General features: G+C 35.6%; 3 protein-coding genes across 4 annotated transcripts in view; 2 read left to right on the forward strand and 1 right to left on the reverse strand.

The window, feature by feature from the left end:
* The window catches only part of LOC136806345 (ATP-dependent Clp protease proteolytic subunit-like), a 284,569-nt gene that overhangs the window by 165,115 nt on the left and 95,868 nt on the right, over positions 1 to 23,586 (forward strand). The gene's annotated exons all lie outside the window — the stretch shown is intronic.
* LOC136806373 (cysteine protease ATG4D-like) lies at positions 8,862 to 18,973 on the reverse strand (the record flags this gene model as incomplete). The annotated part of the gene is made up of 8 exons (XM_067062936.1): positions 8,862 to 9,366; positions 10,931 to 11,050; positions 11,723 to 11,799; positions 12,313 to 12,391; positions 13,977 to 14,128; positions 14,505 to 14,575; positions 15,167 to 15,300; positions 18,938 to 18,973. Coding segments are annotated over 8 exons (945 nt in total), but the record flags the coding sequence as incomplete, so codon positions are not given.
* LOC136806374 (uncharacterized) lies at positions 21,503 to 22,654 on the forward strand. The gene has a single exon (XM_067062937.1). It carries the CDS (start codon positions 21,503 to 21,505, stop codon positions 22,652 to 22,654), a length of 1,152 nt encoding a protein of 383 aa, XP_066919038.1.

Below are 23,586 nucleotides of genomic sequence, written 5' to 3' on the forward strand. Positions count from 1 at the left end.
TTAAAAATTATGCTTCTTTTTTGATTTTCCCACCCTTTATTCTCAAGATATTCTTAATACACGCTTTTTTATGAGAATAGTGTACTTTGGCTGAGGGTGAGCATTATTCTTATTTTTCTATTGTTCTAAACAATAGGCCTATTGTTCTAACTCTGAAATCTCACCCTGATATTCTTATAGAAGCTATTCTTATAAAAAAATCGTTTGTTTAGTTGATTTCCATATTCTTATAAACACAAAAAGAGAAAGCGTGTATAAGGGGCGGTTCTCATTGGAAAAGTAAATTTGCTTTATTTCGTTGTCATAGAAACAAGTGAAAAGCAGAAAATGATGTAGTCACTAATCAAAAACATACAATTTCAGAGATTTTAATTCTTGAGTTGAAAATCGTGGACGTTTTCGCTCTCTTCGTTCTCATGGAATGTCGAGAAAATGTTAAATTTTCTCCATTGTACAGTCTAGTATGTCCATAAATTGAACCTCTATAACTCGAATGTCTCCTTAACTCGAACAAGTTTTCACTTCCCTTTAAGCAATGCCTTAGAAACCGTACTCCATAACTCGAAATTCCTCAAGTCGAACAAATTTGTGTTCCCCGTGCGGGTTCGAGTTATAGAGTCTTCAAATAGCTACAGCGGAAATGCAAAGAAACCCATATTGAAAAGTATTGACTCATTGACCCAGCTTTATTTTCTGCTAAAAAGGTTCTAAAATAGGGTGCAAGCTCTAGTTTAGACGGCCCACTTTTTGCCCTGCCTATTCTAATTGGTCAGCCGAAGCTGAGCATTCAAATAGGTAAAATTTTCCACCATAAGACGGCAAAAAAAAAATCCGATTTTCCGATCTCACTTTGATTTCTAAACTTTCTTCCAATCGGGTTAACTTTTTGGGTACTTTTAGCGTGCGTTGTTTTTACAGATCATAATGTAGTGACCGTTTCAAGATGGCGGCTCAATTAGATGTGATAAGTCAGTACAGTGTTGTACCAAAGTATTTCCAGTGTAAATCTGTTGCAAGCTTCAATTTCTGTCATTTATTTTTTTAACTCGGCAAATCAAACACAGGATTTTCATCAAGGGGATTCTTTTTCTACATCTTTTGAAGGTTTAAATGTTAAAGCCGTTTGCTCAAGTTTTTGTTTATGTTGAATTTTCTGATACTTTTTATTGCTGCTTTTTAATAGTTTTTGCAATAAAAACATATTTTTCTTGTTTGCCTCTAGGGGGATTGATGGTGTTATAATGTTATTGGAATTTGATAAAGTTTACAAAAGTACAGCTACTGTATAAATTTGATACTGTAAAGACCGGATGCAATCGTGCTTTTTTGGACTTGGACGTGTTTGTGATAAGGCGAATCGCAAAAAATTGTTTGGTTCCCGTCATTTCTACTTTAAAAAGTGGGAGTCGTTCGGTCGGTCGGTCGAAAATATTTTTCTGTTAAGAAGCAGCTACATCTTGTTGAAAGGGAATCCGTGTGGACTGATCCGAATTTTAAAATTGAGAAACCGTGGATAAACTGGTGTTTTCGGTTTACTCTCCATTAGCATGCGGCTCTCTACTTCAATTTGAAAACTTGTAAACACAGAGCGTGCAGAGGTCGACAGTGGAAATCCAGCAAAGCAGCGGAAAAGCTTTCCGACTACTCTCCAACTCTACCTGCTGACCGTAAATCAGGGTCGGTCAGATGATGGGAACCAAATGAAATGATGACATCACATCTCCTATTATTGGACTTGCAAAATTATGACAAATGGTCTTTGGAATTTGATCAATTATATTAATATTAATATATACTGTACAGTTCTTGTTGAAATTGATCAAACTATTTTTCACGCAGTTCCGGACACAGATTGTGCTTTTCTAACCTTTTCTAACCTTGGCGCACGTTTTGACTGAATGATGGAATGGAATGAATGGCGATAACAGTTTATACATGTCATACATATCTCTTATCAGACTTGCAGAAAGCGGACTGCAGAAAGTTATGAAAAATGGTTTCTAGAATTTAATGAATTATACCGTCAAGTTACACAACATGCACACTCTTGTCACAACTTGCACAGTCATAACAAACAGATCCACCTGGTCTTCATTTAACATTGTTTTAAAGTTTAAAAAACACTGCCAGTGCTTGGTACAGAAGAGAGGACTCCCAGTTGAAATTAATTGCTACTCCGCTGCACTGTTGAATTTATTTATTATGGTCGTGGGTTTATTCTGCCAAGGCGGTAAAGCGATCGCCCAAATTCATAGACCAATCAAAAGGGAGTTTAAAGCAAAATGGGGGGGGGGGGAAATGAGCTTCCCTGCATAGTTAGGAATTTTAAGTTTTGCTTTCGATTATCATTTGCGACCAGCAAAGTCTTCAAGATGGTAGTGTGCATGCTGTGTAACTTGACGGTACTAAACTACAAAATTTATTTACGAAGACTGGATGTAAATTATGTTTTTCTGACCTTGCCAAATTTTGGCTTTGACTGAATAGCAGTCAGTTTTTACGTACCTCATTGGCCTTGCAGACAACTGACAAATGGTTTCTGTAATTTGACCAAGTCTACCAAAATACAGTTCCTGTTGAAATGTTATAAATATGAACTACGTTTTGCATTTTGATACAAATTGTGTTTTTCTGGAGTTTGCGCTTTGTGACTTAAAGTTTGTAGCTTCAGCTTGTTAGTTTAAAGTGTTATTGGAGTTTTATCAAGTAAAACAAAAAGTACAGTTTCTATATATTTGATGGATATCTTTATTTTGGTTCTGACGTTTTGGCAATTTTCTAATTTATTTCTAGATAACACTTTGGTCAGATATGGATATTGTCTACATCCAACAGAAAAATTGTATCATAATTGACTGGAATGAAATTAACAAAAAGTTTAATTACACTATGTTTCTCTTTTATTTTATAGTAATGAACTATAGCTTAATTGTTTGATGTCGTAGAAACAGTGCTACAATGCTAAAGAGAAGTATACTTTGATCTTCTTGTGTGTGTGTGTGGGGGGGGGGGGGGGTTGGAGGAGCTCTCAGGCTTGTTTTAAATAATTTTAAATCAAGTTATCAAATGTTTCACATTTTGTACATTATTCAACATTTTTAGTCTTCAGTACATCTCTTACATCTGTTAACCCACTTATTAAAGCTATCTAGCTAAGCTCTATTGGCTGACCTTCCAGCCTCGGCTGGTTTATTGGTCAGCCTAAGCTGAGCATTCAAATAGGTAAAATTTTCTTCCATCATCACCATCATCATCATCATCATAAGACGGCAAAAAAAAAATCCGATTTCCCGATCTCACTTTGATTTCTAAACTTTCTTCCGATCGGGTTAACTTTTTGGGTACTTTTAGCGTGCGTTGTTTTTACAGATCATAATGTGGTGTTTCAAGATGGCGGCTCAAGCGATAAGTCAGATGTGATAAGTCAGTGTTGTTCCGATCGGGTTAACTTTTTGGGTACTTTTAGCGTGCGTTGTTTTTACAGATCATAATGTGGTGTTTCAAGATGGCGGCTCAAGCGATAAGTCAGATGTGATAAGTCAGTGTTGTACCAAAGTATTTCCAGTGTAAATCTGTTGCAAGCTTCAATTTCTGTCATTTATTTTTTTTAACTCGGCAAATCAAACACATGATTTTCATCAAGAGGATTCTTTTTCTACACCTTTTGAAGGTTTAAAGCCGTTTGCTCAAGTTTTTGTTTTATATGTTGAATTTTCTGATATATACTTTTTATTGCTGGTTTTTATTAGTTTTTGCAATAAAAACATATTTTTCTTGTTTGCCTCTAGGATTGATGGTGTTATAATGTTATTGGAATTTGATAAAGTTTACAAAAGTACAGCTTACTGTCTAAATTTGATAAAGACTGGATGCAATCGTGCTTTTTTGGACTTGGTTTGGACGTGTTTGATAAGGCGAATCGCAAAAAATTGTTTGGTTCCTGTCATTTCTACTTTAAAAAGTGGGGGTCGGTTTGTCGAAAATATTTTTCTTTTAAGAAGCAGCTACATCTTGTTGAAAGGGAATCCGTGTGGACTGATCTGAATTAAGAAATTGTGAAACCGTGGATAAACTGGTTTTCGGTTTACTCTCCATTAGCATGCGGCTCGCTACTTCGATTTGAAAACTTGTAAACACAGAGCGTGCAGAGGTCGACAGTGGAAATCCAGCAAAGCAGCGGAAAAGCTTTCCGACTCTCCAACTCTACCTGCTGACCGTAAATCAGGGGCGGTCAGATGACGGGAACCAAATGATGACATCACATCTATTATTGAACTTGCAAAATTATGACAAATGGTCTTTGGAATTTGATCAATTATATTAATATTAATATATACAGTTCTTGTTGAAATTGATCAAACTATTTTTCACGCAGTTCCGGACGCAGATAGTGTTTTTCTAACCTTTTCTAACCCTGGTGCACGTTTTGACTGAATGATGGAATGGAATGAATGGCAATAACAGTGTATACATATCTCATATCAGACTTGCAGAAAGCGGACTGCAGAAAGTTATGAAAAATGGTTTCTAGAATTTAATGAATTATACCGTCAAGTTACACAACATGCACACTCACGTCACAACACTTGCACAGTCATAACAAAAAGATCCATCTGGTCTTCATTTAACATTGTTTTAAAGTTTAAAAAACACTACCAGTGCTCAGTTGAAATTAATTGCTACTCCGCTACCCTGTTGAATTTATTTATTATGGTCGTGTGTTTATTCCGCCAAGGCGGTAAAGTGATCGCCCAAATTCATAGACCATTCAAAAGGGAGTTTAAAGCAAAATAGGGGGAAAATGAGCTTCCCTGCATAGTTATGAATTTTAAGTTTTGCTTTCGATTATCATTTGCGACCAGCAAAGTCTTCAAGATGGTTGTGTGCATGTTGTGTAACTTGACGGTACTAAACTACAAAATTTATTTACGAAGACTGGATGTAAATTATGTTTTTCTGACCCTGCCAAATTTTGGCTTTGACTGAATAGCAGTCAGTTTTTACGTACCTCATTGGCCTTGCAGACAACTGACAAAGTGTTATTGGAGTTTTATCAAGTAAAACAAAAAACAGTTTCTATGTATATATTTGATGGATATCTTTATTTTGGTTCTGACGTTTTGGCAATTTTCTTATTTATTTCTAGATAACACTTTGTATATCTTACATATGGATATTGTCTCCATACTTTGATCTTCTCGTGGGGGGGGGGGTTGGAGGAGCTCTCAGGCTTGTTTTAAATAATTTTAAATCAAGTTATCAAATGTTTCACATTTTGTACATTATTCAACATTTTTAGTCTACTCTGTTTCAGTACATCTCTTACATCTGTTAACCCACTTATTAAAGCTATCTAGCTAAGCTCTATTGGCTGACCTTCCAGCCTCGGCTGGTTTATTGTGAATTAAAGAGGGCACAAAGTGGGATGTCTAAAGTGATGCATAACTATCTTTTGACGTCAATGCAATGTCTTCTTTCAAACCTTTCCAAGCAAAGATTTTAACAACCAACTTTGTGCCCTCTTTTGCCTACTCTAACAATTAGAATAAGCGGGGTAGAAAGTCGGCCGTCTAAACTAGAGCCAACGAAGGTTAGAAAACTGAAAATTTTTCCTTCTGCGCAAACCATGTTTGCGCCTTCTGCTGCCACTTCGACAATAACAATTTGAATTTACCATTTCCCTTCACCATTCCACATCATAGCCAGCATAATCGAGAGAGAACAATAAAGATTGGTAAGTAATGAAAACATTAGAGAATCATAGCCCTATTACGATACTGTAGGAGGGCCTAAGAAAGCTTAACTACAGCTCAGACGCCAAATTCATAATTTGCAGATCAAAGAGCATCGAGGCAAACCATTACTGATTTTATCAAATACACAATTTTTTTTACATATATGATTTCCTTACATGGATTGGGGATTGATGGGTTAGTTGTGTTTATAACAATTTCGGGAATGCATGCAGTCTGCCTCATTAAGAGTCGTATAAGGAAAGAGTAACGAAGTTATTATTTGATATTCCGTTGGCGGATTGGCAGCCGCCCGTGCTAAAGCTCTAAAGGAGCGGGCCAATTTCCCCACCTGAAAACTTCATAATTTTTGAGAATTTGGATCCTATACGGTGCGTTGAAGTTTGTGTTATTTTGTCAGCGTTGACCAAACTTTTTCTGGTTTTAATAGCTCTTATTGATATTTTTGAAAACTTTAAGAAACAAAGATTTTCTAATTAGTCTTACCCTAGTGCAGTTTAGCTCAAGTACCTCAAAATGGATCGGGTTAGCGGAAAGTCAAGAGTCTTGATTTTCATGAGTTTCCCTTCTCTTGAAAATCCAGTATATATTCTAAAACTTTCAACTAAAAAAAAATGCATAAAAATCGACTTTTGTCACTTAGCATGTTGAAAATGTAAATGGACGCTCTAACGCCGCGGTCGGGTTTATAGGCGACTGGTAATGAATTTAAAGGGAAGATGTTTTCTCAGCGCACGGTATCTTCAAACTACAACTAAATCAAACCAAGCGAACTCCGACCAAAAATCAGAAAAATCAGAAAATCAAATTTCAGTCCCACTAAGGGTAGGAGAAATTGGAAAATTTCAACTTTTTACCTCCAGAAAGATAGAAATTTGATCAAAATTGGTCAAATTTTGTCCCGGTAAGGGTCGTAAAAATCACAAAATTTTACTTTGTTTTCTTCTTTTTAGTCCCGGTAAGAGTCCGAGGGTCGAAAGTCGGGCGGCATCCCCCGTCAGCTCGCAACCCTAGTACCCCCCCGGGCCAAAGCTCTATAGACATTTTACTATTTTTAGCATTCGAGTAGCTTAACTGATGTCACATTATCGCTACAATGCAATGGTATCTTATATTTTTCACAACAACACTTTCGACAGCCTCGTTTGAGAAAAACTTTTCCTTATATTTTCGTTACCTTTCGAAGTTGACCGGGCTGCTAAGAGTTGACAAGTGTATTGAGTGCAAGTTATAGTTGTCAAAAAAACGACAAGAAGTCGAATGTTTGGACTGAAGTCAATCACTTTTATCAAAAAAAGGTTTTTGCTAATACTCGTGTAAATTAAATACAAAATAGCATGTTTACATTGAAAAAAAGTATATTTTAACTATTAAAGCATTCAATAAAATTAATTTAAATTTATAATTTAAAGCTTCAATATTTACAATGTCTGATCGTATCAAAAGATGTAGCGTAAATTAAATCAAAAATAAAGCAACTATGGTTCTGAACTTAAAACAAAGACAGTTCCTGAAGACTATTGAATTTCCTTAGTGGCTTTGAAGTGAGTAGAAGTTAAAATGTACTAAATTTTTTCTAGTCATTGTTTTGATAATAAATTTTATAATTATTCGACATCCTGATTAAGATACATTTCAAACTTCACAGGCGCAAATAGTCTTAGGGCCACCTACAAGTTTAGAAGCTGGCTAACGTACACACTTTTTCATATAGAGAAAACCATTCTCAACAACATTCCATTCTTAACTTTTTGAGGAAAATCATCCTAAAATATTCTTACGGTATTCTTAGCTTAGGTTCAAAATCTAATATGTAATTTAATATGTAATACACGCCTGAAGCTTAAAATTAAATTTTTGTAAAGCTATCAAGCCTTAGTGGGTGATAATTGCCAATTTACAGTATTACCAATCTCTAACAGTGGCAATCTTAGGTTCAGTTGCCGGATTATTCTTTGGGTCTCTTAACATGTTCTTAATTTTTTTGCCAAATTCAACATGAATATTCTTATAAAGTATATTCTTATAAAAAAAGCGTGTAGATAACCTCATATTGGGAAGGCTGTATCATTAATAGATACCTTTACTCGTCAAATATCTGAACATTAAAATGGAAGTAAAATGTATAAAAGTTCATAAAAAATAAAAATATCTCTATACTCTACTTTTATCAAATATAAAATTTGTGCATACACATTACATTGATGTTGAAACAGCGTTGGTCATCTAGGCTAGGCTAAAATTCTTCAAACAATAACCCAATCCATATCTAACCAAATTCTTAAACAATTTGAGTAAATAGTCAGATAACTTGGATCTTTAACTTGTAAATTCATAGTAGGGTTCTGAATAAAATAATCAAATCTTTTTTGCCTAAAAAAGGGGTGGGGGGGGGGGGGGTTTAGTGAAAAATCTACAACATTTTTCTTGTCCTGGGGTAAACGTGCTCTGTTTGGGAGTAATTTTTCTCGGTTTGAGGGTTACTTTGCATGTTCAGGGGGTCAACTGATGCTTGTCAGGGGGGTCAGACCTGCTGTTCGGGGGTCAAAATTCACAATGTCCGGGGGCTAATTTCAGAAAATGTTATATCCTCCACACCCCCATATTCAATTTTTTTCTAGAAAAGCCCAATCTTCAAAGCAAAGAATAACCAAGAAGGACAAAACGATAATCGAAATATTTACTCAGAAAGTCGACAACAGTTTCGTTTTCGACTCATCAAGCATTATACGTTCCAAAATCGATTTTTTGAATCAAATGATTTCGGAACGTACCGATTAAATCATCCAGTTGGTCAATTTAGCCCACAGATATCTAAGCCCGAAGGGCTAGATTTGCAACTTTAAGCTTTCTCCAGCAAAAAAAAGTGAAGCAAAAATTTGACTTTTTAAATTTCGTGTCGATGGATAGGATCTAGCATTTTAATTGTTTTCGGAGCGCGAGATCAAAAAAACGTAGCCGACAAACGCTATTTCACATCTCTCAAACCGGTGAAATTGCAATTTTAGTCACGTGACTCTGGTAGGAAATCCTTCCAAAGATGAGCTTCACTTTTTGATAAAAGCCGCAAATCTAGCCCTTCGGGCTTTACAGATATCTGTGATTTAGCCCGATTGAAGTAACCTTTCATGCTATTGGTCGAGCCAACTTGAGCAAACAATCGGGGCTAATCTACAGGTGATCAGACATAATGTCGATTGGTGCACCCTTCAATTTTATTGGTCGAGCAAACTCGAGAAGAAAAGCCAATCAGAGCTAACCTACTGTGATAGTTGCTATGGTGATTATTCGATGCTTTAATTCTATTGGTCGGGCAAACTTGAGCAGCCAATCAGAATCAATCTACCAAGACATATTCCTCAACTGTTTCCTCTTCAGTTCCTTCCTCGCCAACGCCTTCTTTCGATTTCGATTTCCGTTTCAACTTCAATAATTTCTTAAGTTTCTTTTTGTCTTTTTCCTGTCCACTATTTGAAGCTGTATTCAGTGTAACAGTGGCAATACCTTGTGTTATACTATTGTCCACAAAATCGAAATCTACGTTTGATGGATTAGATCCTTCATCGAAGATAAACATTGGATATTCAATACGTTGTTTAGGTGGTGGTGATACCTGTTGAGAATAAGTTCATTGAAAATTAAAGGTAGGATGGGGGCTAGACTAGAGTCTACTTCTGGCTAAACTTTGCTTTTTGATAATTTTTGATGACGCTGAGTCCAGTGAAGTGGACTAGGAGCGTTTGGCGAGGTCGCCATTTTGAAAAAGAAAATTTAAAATGCAAATAACAAAAAAAACTAATAAGAGTTGAAAGATTAAATCAAAAATGAGAAACTAACATCAATAACAGATTTGCAATCCCTTATTCTCAAATAAAAACATTGCTTCTTACTGTTTTTATCTTCTAAAAACAACAACTAAAATCTGGCGCCTAAGCAAAAGCATATTGCCATATAATATACTACCGGGCCACTTAATTGCGCCATCCAGTCTATCAAAAAAGCTTTAAGTGGACCCCGGGCTAGATGGGGGCTAATAATTTTAAATCGTTTACATTTATGATGGCGGCAGACTCCATAGAAACCATTTCGGTCAAGCAAGTTTAGGCATAGAGGTACCCTTTGTATAAAAAACATTAAAATTCAACTAAATTATGATTTAGAATGGCTGCTAGGTAGAATACTAGCCATGTTTTAAGGTCAAACTATTATATTTTTTTATTTAGAGTTGATATTACGCTTGATAGGGCGAGACCAATTTAATTTGTTGTTCTACGGGCAGATCGTTAGCAAAATATGGGTCGGTCGGTCGGTAAAAGTACTTTGTTAAGGTAACGAAAATGTTTTCCAAAAAATATTTGGTTCAAAAATTCACTTTTTTTTATCTTCGATGAAGATCATGATAAAATCTTAGTGTATGGAATGTTTGATTTTCTAAATTTTTCAATTTCTTGAATTAATTTTCAGCTTTATTCAAATTTGATTCTTACAAATAACTAGTGTGTAAAATATATTGTAGTGGAAATTCAATATTATTATTTTTTTGATTTTAGCAAAAATAGGGTCGGTCGGGCCTGTAGAACAACACATTAAATTGGTCTCGCCTAGTATGCTATATTCATTTAAAGGTTTTCATTTTACATAAGTGTTCCCGTTTCATATCAGACTCATGTTCTGTTCATGTCTGCCTATTGTTATATTGTGCTGATATAAGCAAAAAATAGTTTTCCTTTCCTTTTTCTGATCAATCTCGCTTCACATCCGACCGAGTCAATCCAATGTGAAAAAGCTTGTGAATTAAAATTGATGAGTAAGCAAACGATATCACTCTTATTTAAAAACAAAACCTTTAAAAGAAAAGTTAGACTATGTTATAGTCTAAGATGAATCACTATCAAATAAAAAAGCCCAAAGCCGAAGAAAATTCGCAAACGGTTTTTTGCCGAAAAGAGTTTACAGTCGGTAGAGTTGCCAGTCTTCGAAACTCTCCCGCCGATTTTTTTCCGTATACCACCATAACGCCATACCGCCATTTTTTCCCGCCCTTACTATCACTGTAACGGACGATAACATCGTCTAATGAAAAGTTCTGTGTTTCAAGTGTAACAACTTTAAAACAAGTTTTCCTAGGATAAGTGTATCACTTTAACTCTTCTATCAAAACAGAAGTTAAAAATTACCTGTTTTGCTTCCTGGCAAAAATTTTCAAAATCAGCGCGCGTTCGACAGTAAAATCCTATTGCGCAAGAAGGATCCATTTTTTCAAATGACATCTTCTTCGGATATTGACAGTGGAAACTCTGAAATAAAAGAAATGGAATCAAATACACGTTTTTTTATAGGAACAAACTATATAAGAACATAAGGTTTCGATGGCCAAAATTAAAAAAACTCAAAAACACCCGATTTCTTAGGAAAATATAGGTGAAAATGGTCACAAAATGGTTAAAATAAGAACATGTTAAGAACATTTTAAGGCTTAAAACCCAAAAAGTTAAGAACATTCAGGCTTCAAGAAATTTGGATGTTCTTATAAAAAAAGTGTACATATAATACCCCAATCAACCTTTAAATCGTAAATAATTTTACTCAGGCTTTTGAAAGTGCATCAGTAGGACGATCAGGAGAGAAAAAGTGAAATTTAATCTCGCAAATATTTATCACCAAACAGGGGTTTTGCTTGTTTTTGGTAGGCTGGTGAATGAAAAATAACTCTGGCGATTTCTAGATTCTAGGCCGGCGAATTCTTTGCAAGCGCAGTGTTTGCGGTCCAAAACCATCCACACTGGATATTTTAAGCTCGGGAACAATATAATTTCTATCCCCATTGTTATTTCGATAGAAATTTTTATCCCCACCGTGGGAAAAAGTTGCAAGAGGGCTGCGAGACAGGGGTGTATTTTGTGATACTGACCGGCAATCACGCAAGATTTGCATTGATTTGAGACGGGAAATGGTAATGTTTGACTTACATCAACAGGGAAATCTCTAGTTGACATGTCCACTTTGTCTTGTAAATAGTGAGGATCCAAGTGTATCAGTTTGTCACCTGTGAACATACAAACAGAAAAGAAACGGTATATTGTCAAATTATCAAAATATTTCTCTAACTGAAAACAAACATACTGTTGACGTTCTTAAATTCGACATTCCACTATTCGATACACTCCATTATTCGACAATATCGAAAGTCAGCGTTAACGAAAAACTCAAACAACCTTCCTTAATGTCCAGATGGGCTGGGATGGATGCAGGGCCTCGCCCCACACCCGTGCAAAACCCATTGGTTCAAACGATGCTCTACCATTTGATACGCTCCCGCATTCGTTGAAAACTCAATCCTCTTTGAAAATCGAATTAGATTCAACTGTATTTTGACGTATCTCGATAAGTCCACAGCCCACATCACCTAGCCTAGCAAAGCTTTTTTTCAGCTTCCTAATAATGATAATGGGAAATTTTTACCTTCACAATTTCAAACAAATAAAGAATCTTAAGGAAAAAAACACAAACTTCATCACACGTGGAACACGCATATTGAAAAGACAAAACATACAATTACCTTGGAAACCGACGAAATATAATGAATGTTTGGGCCGTCCTCCTATGATTCCAACACAGCAATCCAGTGCTAATAATGCCTAAAAATAATGGATTTTTTAAGCTTAAGACCATCTCGGGTGAAACAAGGCATGTCCCAAATATATTTTGCGTGACGCGCACCGCTTCCAATGATTCCTTAACGTTCATATATAGCTCAAAAGAATCATATCGATGAGCGGATTTCGAAAAATACTGGGTCAAAAATTTGCATTAAGCCAATCTCAAGATATCGGTCAAAAATTGATTTTGACGTTATAAAATACAACGAAAAAACACGTCATAAGTAAGATTCAAATGACGTCATTATTGAAAAACAGCGATAACTTCAATTTTCTTAATGCAATCAACACCAAATTATGACCGGAGTTGTAAATTAATGATTCTGAAATATTTGTTAAAAAATTTTCAGAAAATTTGAATGACGTCATTTGTTGACATGATCATGAATTTTCAATTCTTTTTTTCATGAAATATTTTAGAATCGTTGATTTACATCTCCAGTCAAAATTTTGCTTTGATTGTAGTAAGTTAATCGGAATTATCGCCTTTTTTCTATAATGACGTCATTTAAATTGTCCTTTTGACGTGTTTTTTCGATGTATTTTATAACGTCAAAATCAGTTTTTGGCCGATATCTTGAGATTGGCTTGATGTAAATTTTTGACCCAGCACTTTTCGAAATCCTCTCGTTGATACGATTCTTTTGAGCTATATATGAAAGTTAATGGATAATGGGAAGCAGTGTTCGTCACGCATAATATATTTGGGACATGCCTTGTTTCACCCGAGATGTTCAGACGTTACGGTTCCTTTTCGCTCCTGTGTGATTTTCGTTACGGATCGAGAGTGTTCATATTAATTTCGGATAGTTTCGGAGCAAGAAGAAGGAGCAGTCCCGTTCCGATGAAAAAAGTGGAGCAAAACCGTTTCGATCTGTTTTGCTTTGTAGCGTCTTTTTTTGACGTTTCGAATTTTGACACTTGTTTCGGAACTGTTTCATTTCGTTTCGTTTCGGAACGGAACCGTAACGTCTGAAAATGGTCTAAGATTATTGATTACTCCGCGTTTACACTCGAATGGATCTGGCTTCAAAAGAGCACCTGGCTAGGTTTGCGGTGCTCTAAGGTTATTAACAGTGGGCGAAGTAAAATTTATCGTCGGAGAGGGAAAATGAATTTTACAGAGTAAATAAGCACACTCTCTTGAATTGTTGGGAAATTATGCAGAAATTTGAGACGGAAAAACCTCTTTATAATATTTCACAGAAACGGAACTTTCAACAATGTATTAACTAAGCCTCCGTCGGAACTTTTAAGCGCTGTGATTGGCTGAATAGATAGATAGAGTCGATATTTTAAGTGGATAGCCCAGTGGACTATTAGACAGTCTTTCGATTGTTTTCACGGGGTCAAAAGCCAGCCGGCTATGCTGAACGGAAATGTGGAAGGAACGAGGATTCCAACCGGGAGCCATCGCTCCTTCGCAAGAGACAGAAAAATCTATTGGTCGAGCATTTAACGAGTGGTTTACTCCCTATCATATCATGAGTAATGGAAAGGACTAAAATATGATTGAATTGAGATCCTTAATTTTAATCCTCAAATAATCAGGATGGATGCTTACCTTTAAACATGGGATATAAATCGGGTTGAGTGATTCACTTCCCAGTCGTACTGGCACAAGTATGAGAAGAGATCTCCAGAACTTATCTTGACAAGCCGGGTTGAAACAATTCTTACAATGAGTGCACGCTTTAATGACATCTTCTTTGTACACTGGATGGAGAAGGAGAGACTTGATTATTGGACAAATCGATCCTTTAATAATATAGCTTTAGTATAAAGCTCAAACTTCCCAAGGAGTGAAACGTGTTTTTGTATTCTATGATTTTCTTCAAAAGCACATCTTTTAAGGGTGTACAAAATTAGTTTAGGTCTAAATTATATGATCCTTCGATGACCCTGTTAGGGAATCGATTTTCTATATTTCGTAATATTGGGAACCTTGCAAGAGATTGCTGTTCTTTGCTTTTTGAACCCATGCGAGGAGTTTCTAGGTTGCAAAAAGGGACCCGTATGGTTCGCACATACCCGACACTCATTTGCCTTAGTCTCCCCCCCACAGGTAAGATTTTTTTTTCAAATGACGTACCGGTACAATCTTGAGCAACATATACACGAAGAGTCTCCAGAGTCGGATGTGATGTGTTGTTGACCGTGTGACTAAAAAATAAAATAAAAATTATTTGATCTATATTCTTAAGCAATGAAGTAACGCCATTTTCTATAGCCTAATTACTGGATCATAAATGGCATGGCATTGTTTCTTTACTCGATATAGCCTTACCACTTGCTTTCTTTTATTATAACTTATTATCATCTTGGGAATGGAATAGGAATTTTAACGACCCACGAACATTTTCCTGTCATGTTCACGCTAAAATAGCAAAACATTTCTTGGGTCCAAACATTGATGTCCGGGTCAGTTTCGGGCCGCAAAATTTTGAAATTTTCGCCTCCGAAAACCTTGCCAAAACACGCCCTGAACATGTGCGGGCCAGTTCAGGTCATATTCAGAACTTTTTCATGGTAAAAATTGCCAAGTTACCCGAAAAAGTTCTAATGGCTGGAAATATAATTGTAAAGTCTTTTCTATTTATTAATTGGCTTCCGCACATTTTGTATCTTTTCGAAAATATTATTTTGAGAGAATGGATTCAAGACTTTAAAATTGTTAAGGAAACTCATATATACAAATACGAAAGATGAAGTAAAAGAAAACTGAGACGGAAAAATTTGATCAATTCAATTTACCTTATCGTATGAGCGACCGAGTTTGGTCCATACCAGTCTCCTGGTTTCTTACCACTAGCCTCACCAACGCGGACAAGTTCATGTAAGGAGAACGGGCTATGGTCGCTATCTTCGTCGTTAAAGAAACGCACAATCTGTAAATAAAGGGAAAAAATTACCGAGTTTATTTATTCTTTGTCTAACAAAGTGTTGCACGGCAAGCTGCACCGATTGAGCAGTCATTTATTATAAGATATCACATCATCCAGTATCCAACCAGGATTACTCCCGAGCCTGGAGTTCCTTATTTTTTCAGAGAATTTCAGCCTCAAAGTTTCTTATCGAGTTCTTTATTTACTTTAGCTGCTCAGATTGGATTTGCTAAGGTTGGATTTGCTAAGTACGTAAATAATGTATAAGCATAACAACGGACTATAGTACATAAAAAGGACGTTTATTGAATGTTGTTACGTCAATATTTTGTCATCTTTTTGTTTAGGCTTTTATAAATGTGTGCAAATTCAAGTTTAACTCTCTGTTCCTTAACTAGTTTTCTTACTCTCAGCCTGAGCAGTTCCTTAACAATTCCTTATAAAAATGTATTGAATTTCATTGTCAACAAGAAGAAGAAAGTCTCATGAACCACGCTCTCCTACCTTAAGAGGAGAAATTTTGGCGAATGAGCCAATTCGCCAATTATGGTGTAATAAATTTGGCGGAATTTATTTTGACGATTTAATAAAATTTCTGAATTAAGCGAGAATTAATTTTGGCGAATGACCCATTTTTGTTCAATATTGTTCAATTTTGGGAAATGTCGACTTGTGCACCAATTTTTATATATTTAAATAAATTAATTTCAAAAAGCCCATATAACGCCCATTTTAGGTTCAAATTGATCAAAATATCCAGGCTAAGCCCAAATCACGACGTTTTAATAAAAAAAAATGTACAGTAGACTCCCAGTTATTCAAACCTGCACTTATTTGAATATTTCGGTTATTCGAAGTGAGATGTCGTACCACTTAGATCTGCTTACCTAACTCAGGCAAAAACACTCTCGGTTATTCGAACTTTAGTTAATCGAACTTTCAGTTATTCGAAGCTATTTCCATTCCCCTTGGGCCAATTATAGGCAAAATCACCCTCAGTTATTCGGATTTTTCTTATTTGGAGATCGTCGAGGCAAATTTTTTTTCCGTAGACGGGCGGAAATATCTTTAATGGTCGGAAATATCATAGCGCAATGGTCGGAAATATCATTTGATGGTCGGAAATATCTTTTGATGGTCGGAAATATCCCAAACTCTGAAAATTTGAAAATTTAATTGTCGGAAATATCATAGCGTAATGGTCGGAAATATCATTTGATGGTCGGAAATATCTTTTGATGGTCGGAAATATTTTTTGATGGTCGGAAATATCATTTGATGGTCGGAAATATCCAAAACTCTAAAAATTTGAAAATTTAATGGTAGGAAATATCCCGCGCGCTTTTAAAAATGCTTTATCAGCAAAAAAAATGTAAACAAAAATGGTAGCAAAGGTGGTGTGGTGTGGCCAACTTGTTGTGTGTGCCAGACAAGAGTAGCTTTTTGTTTTAAGTTTTTGGGACACTATCTGAGAACTGTTCTGTTTCGTAGTTCTTTACGCAGTATTTTACACAAGACGTAGACAGCTTTTTAGGGAGAGAAAGTGGTATTGACCTTTTTACTCAAACACGACTCTTGTTTATTTCTTGTATTTTTGGACCTACCTCCGGGTGCCCCGGTGGAGGTCCTATGAATTAACCCATGTCCGTTCGTTCGTTCGTTCGTCCGTCCGTCTGTTACCAGCTTTTCTCAGGATTGGCTCATTAGTTTTTTCTGATTTTTTGCACAATGATGCAAAATGGCAATGCCTAAAATGTGTCGGAGCCCGATTTTCGAAAAAAAATATATTTGGGCAAATTTGGGCCAAAACTGCCTAAAAATAGGGTTTTTTGAACTTTGTGCAAAATCCTGTAATTACTTTTTTCTGATTTTTTGTACAACGATGGAGGGCAAGATTCTCTAAAGAATGGCTGAAGTGGTTTTTCCCGGAAAATTCTTTATCGCCTTAAAAAACGGATTTTCGTATTTTGGGGAAATTCCCTTTAACCAAATAAGAAAATATAGCTTTTTCTCAAAGTTGACTCATTATTTTATTCTGATTTTTTGCACAATGATGCAAAATGGTAATGCCTAAAATGTGACGGAGCCAGATTTTCGAAAAAAATATATTTGGGCAAATTTGGGCCAGAAACTGCCTAAAATAGGGTTTTTTGGACTTTGAGCAAAATCCTGTTATTACTTTATTCTGATTTTTTGTACAAAGATGAAGGGCAAGATTCTCTAAAGAATGACTGAAGTGGTTTTTCCCGGGAAATTCTTATTCACCTTAAAAGACGGATTTTCGTATTTTGGGGAAATTCCCTTTAACCAAATAAGAAAATATAGCTTTTCTCAATGTTGACTCATAATTTTTTTCTGATTTTTTGAACAATGATGCAAAATGGCAATGCCCAAAATGTGACGAAGCCAGATTTTTAAGGAAAATTATTTTGGGCAAATTTGGGCCAAAAACAGCTTAAAAGGTTTTTTGGGCCTGAATGGTTTAAGTGATTTTCGTATTTAGGGAAATTCCTTCTTACCATTCAACATTATTCAACACACAAGCTTTATTTTTCCATTCTGAATTTTTGTACAATTATTGTCACTTTTTTCTTATTTTCATCTGATGTTAATCATTAGGTAGGTCCATTCAGCATGTTGCTTGTTTATATCCTTTCCTCCTCTAGCCCCCACTGCTCTCAAATCACCCTAAAGCTAGTCCTAACCCTACCCGGACACCCTCCCATTCTAGACCTTTCCACTGGGGGGGGGGCACTCGATCTGAAAACGACTGTTCGGCGGAAAATTTGGCTTCCGAAATCGAACCTTTACAGTGCATCCAGCCTGGCAGTGCATGCAGAGAAAATTTGGCCAAAAAATGACCCTTACAGTGAGGGCCAGAGGAGGAAATGATATAAAAAAGACAAGAAAGAACGAAGAGTCGTGTTAGAATAAAAAGGTCAATACCACTTTCTCTCTCTAAAAAGCTTGTCTGGCACACACAACATGTTGGCCACACAACAAGTTGGCCACACAACACCACCTTTGCTACCATTTTTGTTTACATTTTTTTTGCTGATGAAGCATTTTTAAAAGTGCGGGATATTTCCGACCATCAAATGATATTTCCGACCATCAAATGATATTTCCGACCATCAAAAGATATTTCCGACCATCAAATGATATTTCCGACCATTACGCTATGATATTTCCGACCATTAAATTTTCAAATTTTCAGAGTTTGGGATATTTCCGACCATCAAAAGATATTTCCGACCATTGCGCTATGATATTTCCGACCATTAAAGATATTTCCGCCCGTCTACGGAAAAAAAATTTGCATCGTCGAGTGAGAATATTGATTTTCTACGATCAAACAGGTTTTTTCTTCAAAAAATAAGGTTTCAATATTCATGGCTATTTATATATTTCAAGTAATTTCCCAAACTTGTATTGGATTGTCCATCCCATTAAGGTTAAGTCGAAAATCTTGCAGAAAAACTTTTCAGTTGTTCGAAGTAAATTCTCATCTCCCTTGGAAGTTCGAATAACCGGGAGTCTACCACTAGAAAAGTAATTGGATACTTTTTGTTGATTTTTGCTTTTGATTGATGCAGGAAAAGTCCTTTCATGCAACTTCATATTTACACCATAAACATACTTGGAGCGAATTTGATACGAAAGCAAAACAAAGTTTTCAAAAACAAGCGAGTACACATTCTAAAAGAAGTACTTTTTGTTACTGCTAATCTTATTAGAGTATCTCCATTTGTGCGTCTTTTTATCAGAAACTTAAAATGGATTTGTGTGTGCTTTCCAACTTGACCAGCTCAAGTTCATGGGTTAACGATTGATTGTCCTTTTCAAGCTGCAAAATCTTCATCTTCTGCTGTTTATCCTGTTTGGATATTTCTTTCTCCAGCTCCAGGGTTTTGATACGATTTTCAAATGTCAGTTTTTGAATCTGCTTCTCATAATCTTCTTTAAGTTTTGAGATTTCTACACTGTCAGCTTTGTTGGTGACATTTCTACCAGCAGCACTATGTGCCAAATTGCGTTCATCGCGATGTGCAGAATCCATTTTAAGTTTTTGATAGAAAGACATACCAATGAGAAACTCGTATAAGATAACAAATACTTCTATTGGAATCTGTAATCGCTTAAACTTAAAAACCTTGTTTTGTTTTGATATCAAGGATGTTTATATAGTTGTATGAAATGACTTTTTCGCATCAATAAAAAGCAATCAGTCAATAATAAGTCTCTATGCAAACTTAACATCTCTTAATAGCAAAAAATCCTTAGCAACGGGTCTTAATGACAGTATAAGAAACAACATGTATTCATAAAAGGTAAAAAGGAGCTACTGATTGCCTTTGCTTTTAATATCCAACTTCAAATGGTGTTTCGATACAGACTTTGAACAAAGTAATAACATAAGTCAAGATTACGTATCACTTGTTGAGGGTTGATTAGCCTGGATATCCAGGCTGTAAATTATTTCACAGTCTAGTTTTAGATATTTTATGTTCTGATTTACAGCCTGGTCTCCCTAGAGCGTTTTGCATTCTCGTATGAGAATGCAGTCCGCTTGCTTGCGCTCACTTTGCTAAAGCCGTAAGGACCAATCTACACGGCGTGGAGCATTCTGAAACAAAAATAGGATAGTCCTCCAGCTGCTAGTGAAGATAGGGCTTTCTGTTACACGAAAACATGAAAAAGAAGAAAACAGAGGCAAGTTCATTTTCCAAGAAAACATGGTTGGTCATGATAATGCATGCAAACTTTTTTATGGACTTTGGTGTAATCTTTGGATGTTTTTAATAGTTTTAGATCTTGTAAGACTACTTTTTATTAATTTCTGTTTTGCTGCCCTGGGTTGGCTAGGAAACATGGGTTTTCACTTTCATTCTCTAGGGAGACCAAGCTCTATAATTTAAGAACTTTGTATGTTGAGGTAAATTTTGTTTTTTCTTAAATTTTGAGCTTGGATATCCAGGCTAAGGGTTGATATACATTCGTAGGAGAATTGTAGATAAGTTTAAGATGAATGGAAAGAAATTCTTTCTTACAAGAAAATTCATCAAAAGAATTCCAAGAATTATGAGTGGTTGCGATCACTCTTCTCTCTTTGCATTCAGACATACAGTACAATCTTTCGACATTACAGTACATATTAAAAGCTTAGTTATTATTTTGATTTTTTTTCTGTTGTGTGTCGAAAGAATTGCTGCTTGATAAAAAAGTTTAGTATACGTGTACAAAGTTTGAAATTTTCCTGAACATTTATATAAAGCAAAGAAGAAGGTATTACTTGAGAAGATGTGGATGATTGACAAGGGGTTATTTTTTTCAGGTCAGGATTGTCTACTTTTCTGTTTTGTCATCGTTCTGTTTCCTAATCTGATTGTCATGGGAATTTAAACATGTTATATTGAATAGAGAGGAAAACAAAACTTGAAATACACCATGGGGATGGACATTTTTAAAGCAAATAAAATCAGACCCAAAAAGGCGTAATGGCTTAAATTATGGTTAGGAGAAAGAATTTTCTTGCTTGACAAAAAGGTATATAATGTGTAAAAGGAGTGGAAATTTCCTGAACATTCTGGAACATTTGTATAAAGTAAAGTAGAGGGTATTACTTGAGAAGATGGGCAAAGGGGTCTTTTTATCCAGTCAGGATTGTCTACTTTTCTGTTTTGTTATGCGACTTTCATACCGGGTGTGCCAGAAATTGATTACCCTCTTTGGCGTGAAATTTCTTAAGTTCTATCAATTTTTAAAGAATCTTTAACCTTTTTCAAAACACCCCTGTGTCACAGAACCGCTGGGACCCCAGCCCAATTTAGCAAAAGCTTTTTCCTGGTGGGAAAATACCCTGGAATTGCAGCCACACTAGGAAATTACATTTGACCTCATCCCCATTCGAAATTCAAAGTTTAAAAATTGTACTCCAAAACGATCCCACTGGATTCTCAATAGGAATTTTAATCCTCACTGAAGAAAAATGTTCCAACGGGGCTGTGAGACAGGTAACTTTTCGCACAGTTAACTTAAAAGTTGATGGGTCATCTGTCGAATTTCATTCATTGAATCAAAGGATTTTGAATTGAAAATAAAATTCAATTTCTAAACTGATCAACAATGTGAAAGGCTTATAAATTCTAATTAGGTGAAAGCATCTTCTATTTCTTTTCCATAATTAGGTCAAAACAAAAATAAAATGGATTCTGCACATGGCGATGAACGTAACTTGGCACATAGCGCAACTGGAAGAAATGTTACCAGGAATACTGATAGTATCGAGATTGCAAAACTTAAAGAAGAACACGAGAAGCAGATTCAAAAATTGACTTTCGAAAATCGTATCAAAACCCTGGAGCTGGAGAAAGAAATGTCCAAACAGGATAATGAGCAGAAGATGAAAATTTTGCAGCTTGAAAAGGACAATCAATCGTTGAGTCATGAACTTGAGCTGGTCAAGTTGAAGACCGCCCATAAGACTGAGGCTAACAAAGGTGTGGTCGATCAAGAGATGGAGAAAGAAATGCTGAAACAGGAAAACGAGTTTCAAAAGAAACTGGCCGATAAAGACAAGGAGATTGTTGCCAAGGAAAACGATTGCAAAACAAAAATCAATGAAATGGAGAAAATAACCCTGGCAAAAGAGCACGAGTACCAAACCAAACTTGCTGCCAAAGAAAACGAATTCAAGCTGAAAGTCAAGGCATTGGAGAATACCAATAAGATCAAACTGGAACAGATGGAACGAGAGAAAGAGCTGGCGATCCAAGCACTTCGTAACGAAATTGAAATTTTGAAAAGCAATAACGCAAAGCAATCTCAAAATGATTTCAAACCAGAAAATACGACAGGGGCGATGAAAAAGGCAGAAAAATCATTTGTTGCTACAAAGGAAGATAAATTGATTTGGGGTGTTAATGAATTTTTCCTTGCCAAAAAATCTGTTTCAAATCTTTACGCATCTTATCAGAAGTGGTATGAAGCTATCTCTGGTTTGTTGGAAAATAAAGTACAAGTAAATGTGAATTCAGAAGGAAAGAAAATGGTTTTCATAAGAAAGGAAATGCCTACGACAGATCAAGCCACTCTTTATCTTGTTACCAAAAGGAGAAACGTTTATCATGGCGACGGACCTAACGCTCTCATTGTGAATCATGATAATAAAGAAGAATTGAAAAAAGCAAAATCGTTTTTGTTACACCCGAAACAAAAAGAAATGTGTATTGAGAATAATGGTTACTATTCTGAACACGAAGGGTTCGAAGAATGGCGTCATCCTGGTGTTACCAATGATCATTATTTTGGTGAAAAAAAATCGATCATCATGTTTCTTATTTTCAAGAATGAATAACAACATTTTTGGATAGTTTATTAATTGGGACCATGAAACAGGACACGTGACAGAAAGAGTGAACTGAAATATACACCAGTTGGAGTTTTGAAAAGCTGGAAAAAGGTGGAAATTTAAATGAAGTGGAACATAAAATTCATTTTTTGATTTTCTTTTTTACATACAAGCAAGTTTTTATAGTGCGAGAGCTTTTGCCCGTTTTTATTATAGGTCATAAACCTCAACGTGTTCGCCGTACCGAAAACTGTCAAAATGGTTTTGTCAGACAGAACACTAGCGGTCTCTTTGATCTCCAAGAGCCCCCAAAAGAGGTCAGGTTATTCGTTCGTCGTTTATCTTGCTTGAAGTGTTGATAATTTTGTACTTTTTATTTCATATTTTCAACATTTATTCAAGCTTATTTCATTTATTGGTGTTAACGTTTGTCATTGGTAATCTTTTGTTAAACCATAAACATATGATTAAACGACCCCCAGGCGGCATTATGGACGCATCGATAAATATTATAAAATTTTCATATAAAAAAGTGATAAATAATTTGTCTAAATAAATCATTCAATAATTTTGAATTCTTTTCAAAAATGAAATAGTTTTCTATTTTTTTGCTGCTTTTCATATTTTAAGAAAATATTAACGCAGAGCTAACATTAATTCAAATTTTCATCTCCAATCATGAACAATACATACAGTTGACGGGGAGTTTCTAAACAACGACCAGAAATGGCGACAACGACCAGCAACCAGATAAATTTGGGTTATCGAGTTTTTTTGCCTTTCTCAAACGTAGAGTGTCTCTCCTTACCATTTGAATATATCATATTGAAAGTAAGATCACTCCTGTCTTATCTATTTAGAGCCACGTGCCAATGCGTAAAGTAACCATTTCGACGCTCTTGGAGCTTGATTATGTTGTTAATTTCTATCCTTTTGTA

The sequence above is a fragment of the Clytia hemisphaerica genome, unplaced genomic scaffold, assembly GCF_902728285.1.
Source record: "Clytia hemisphaerica strain Z4C2 unplaced genomic scaffold, Clytia hemisphaerica genome assembly, whole genome shotgun sequence".
Lineage (NCBI taxonomy): Eukaryota > Metazoa > Cnidaria > Hydrozoa > Leptothecata > Clytiidae > Clytia > Clytia hemisphaerica.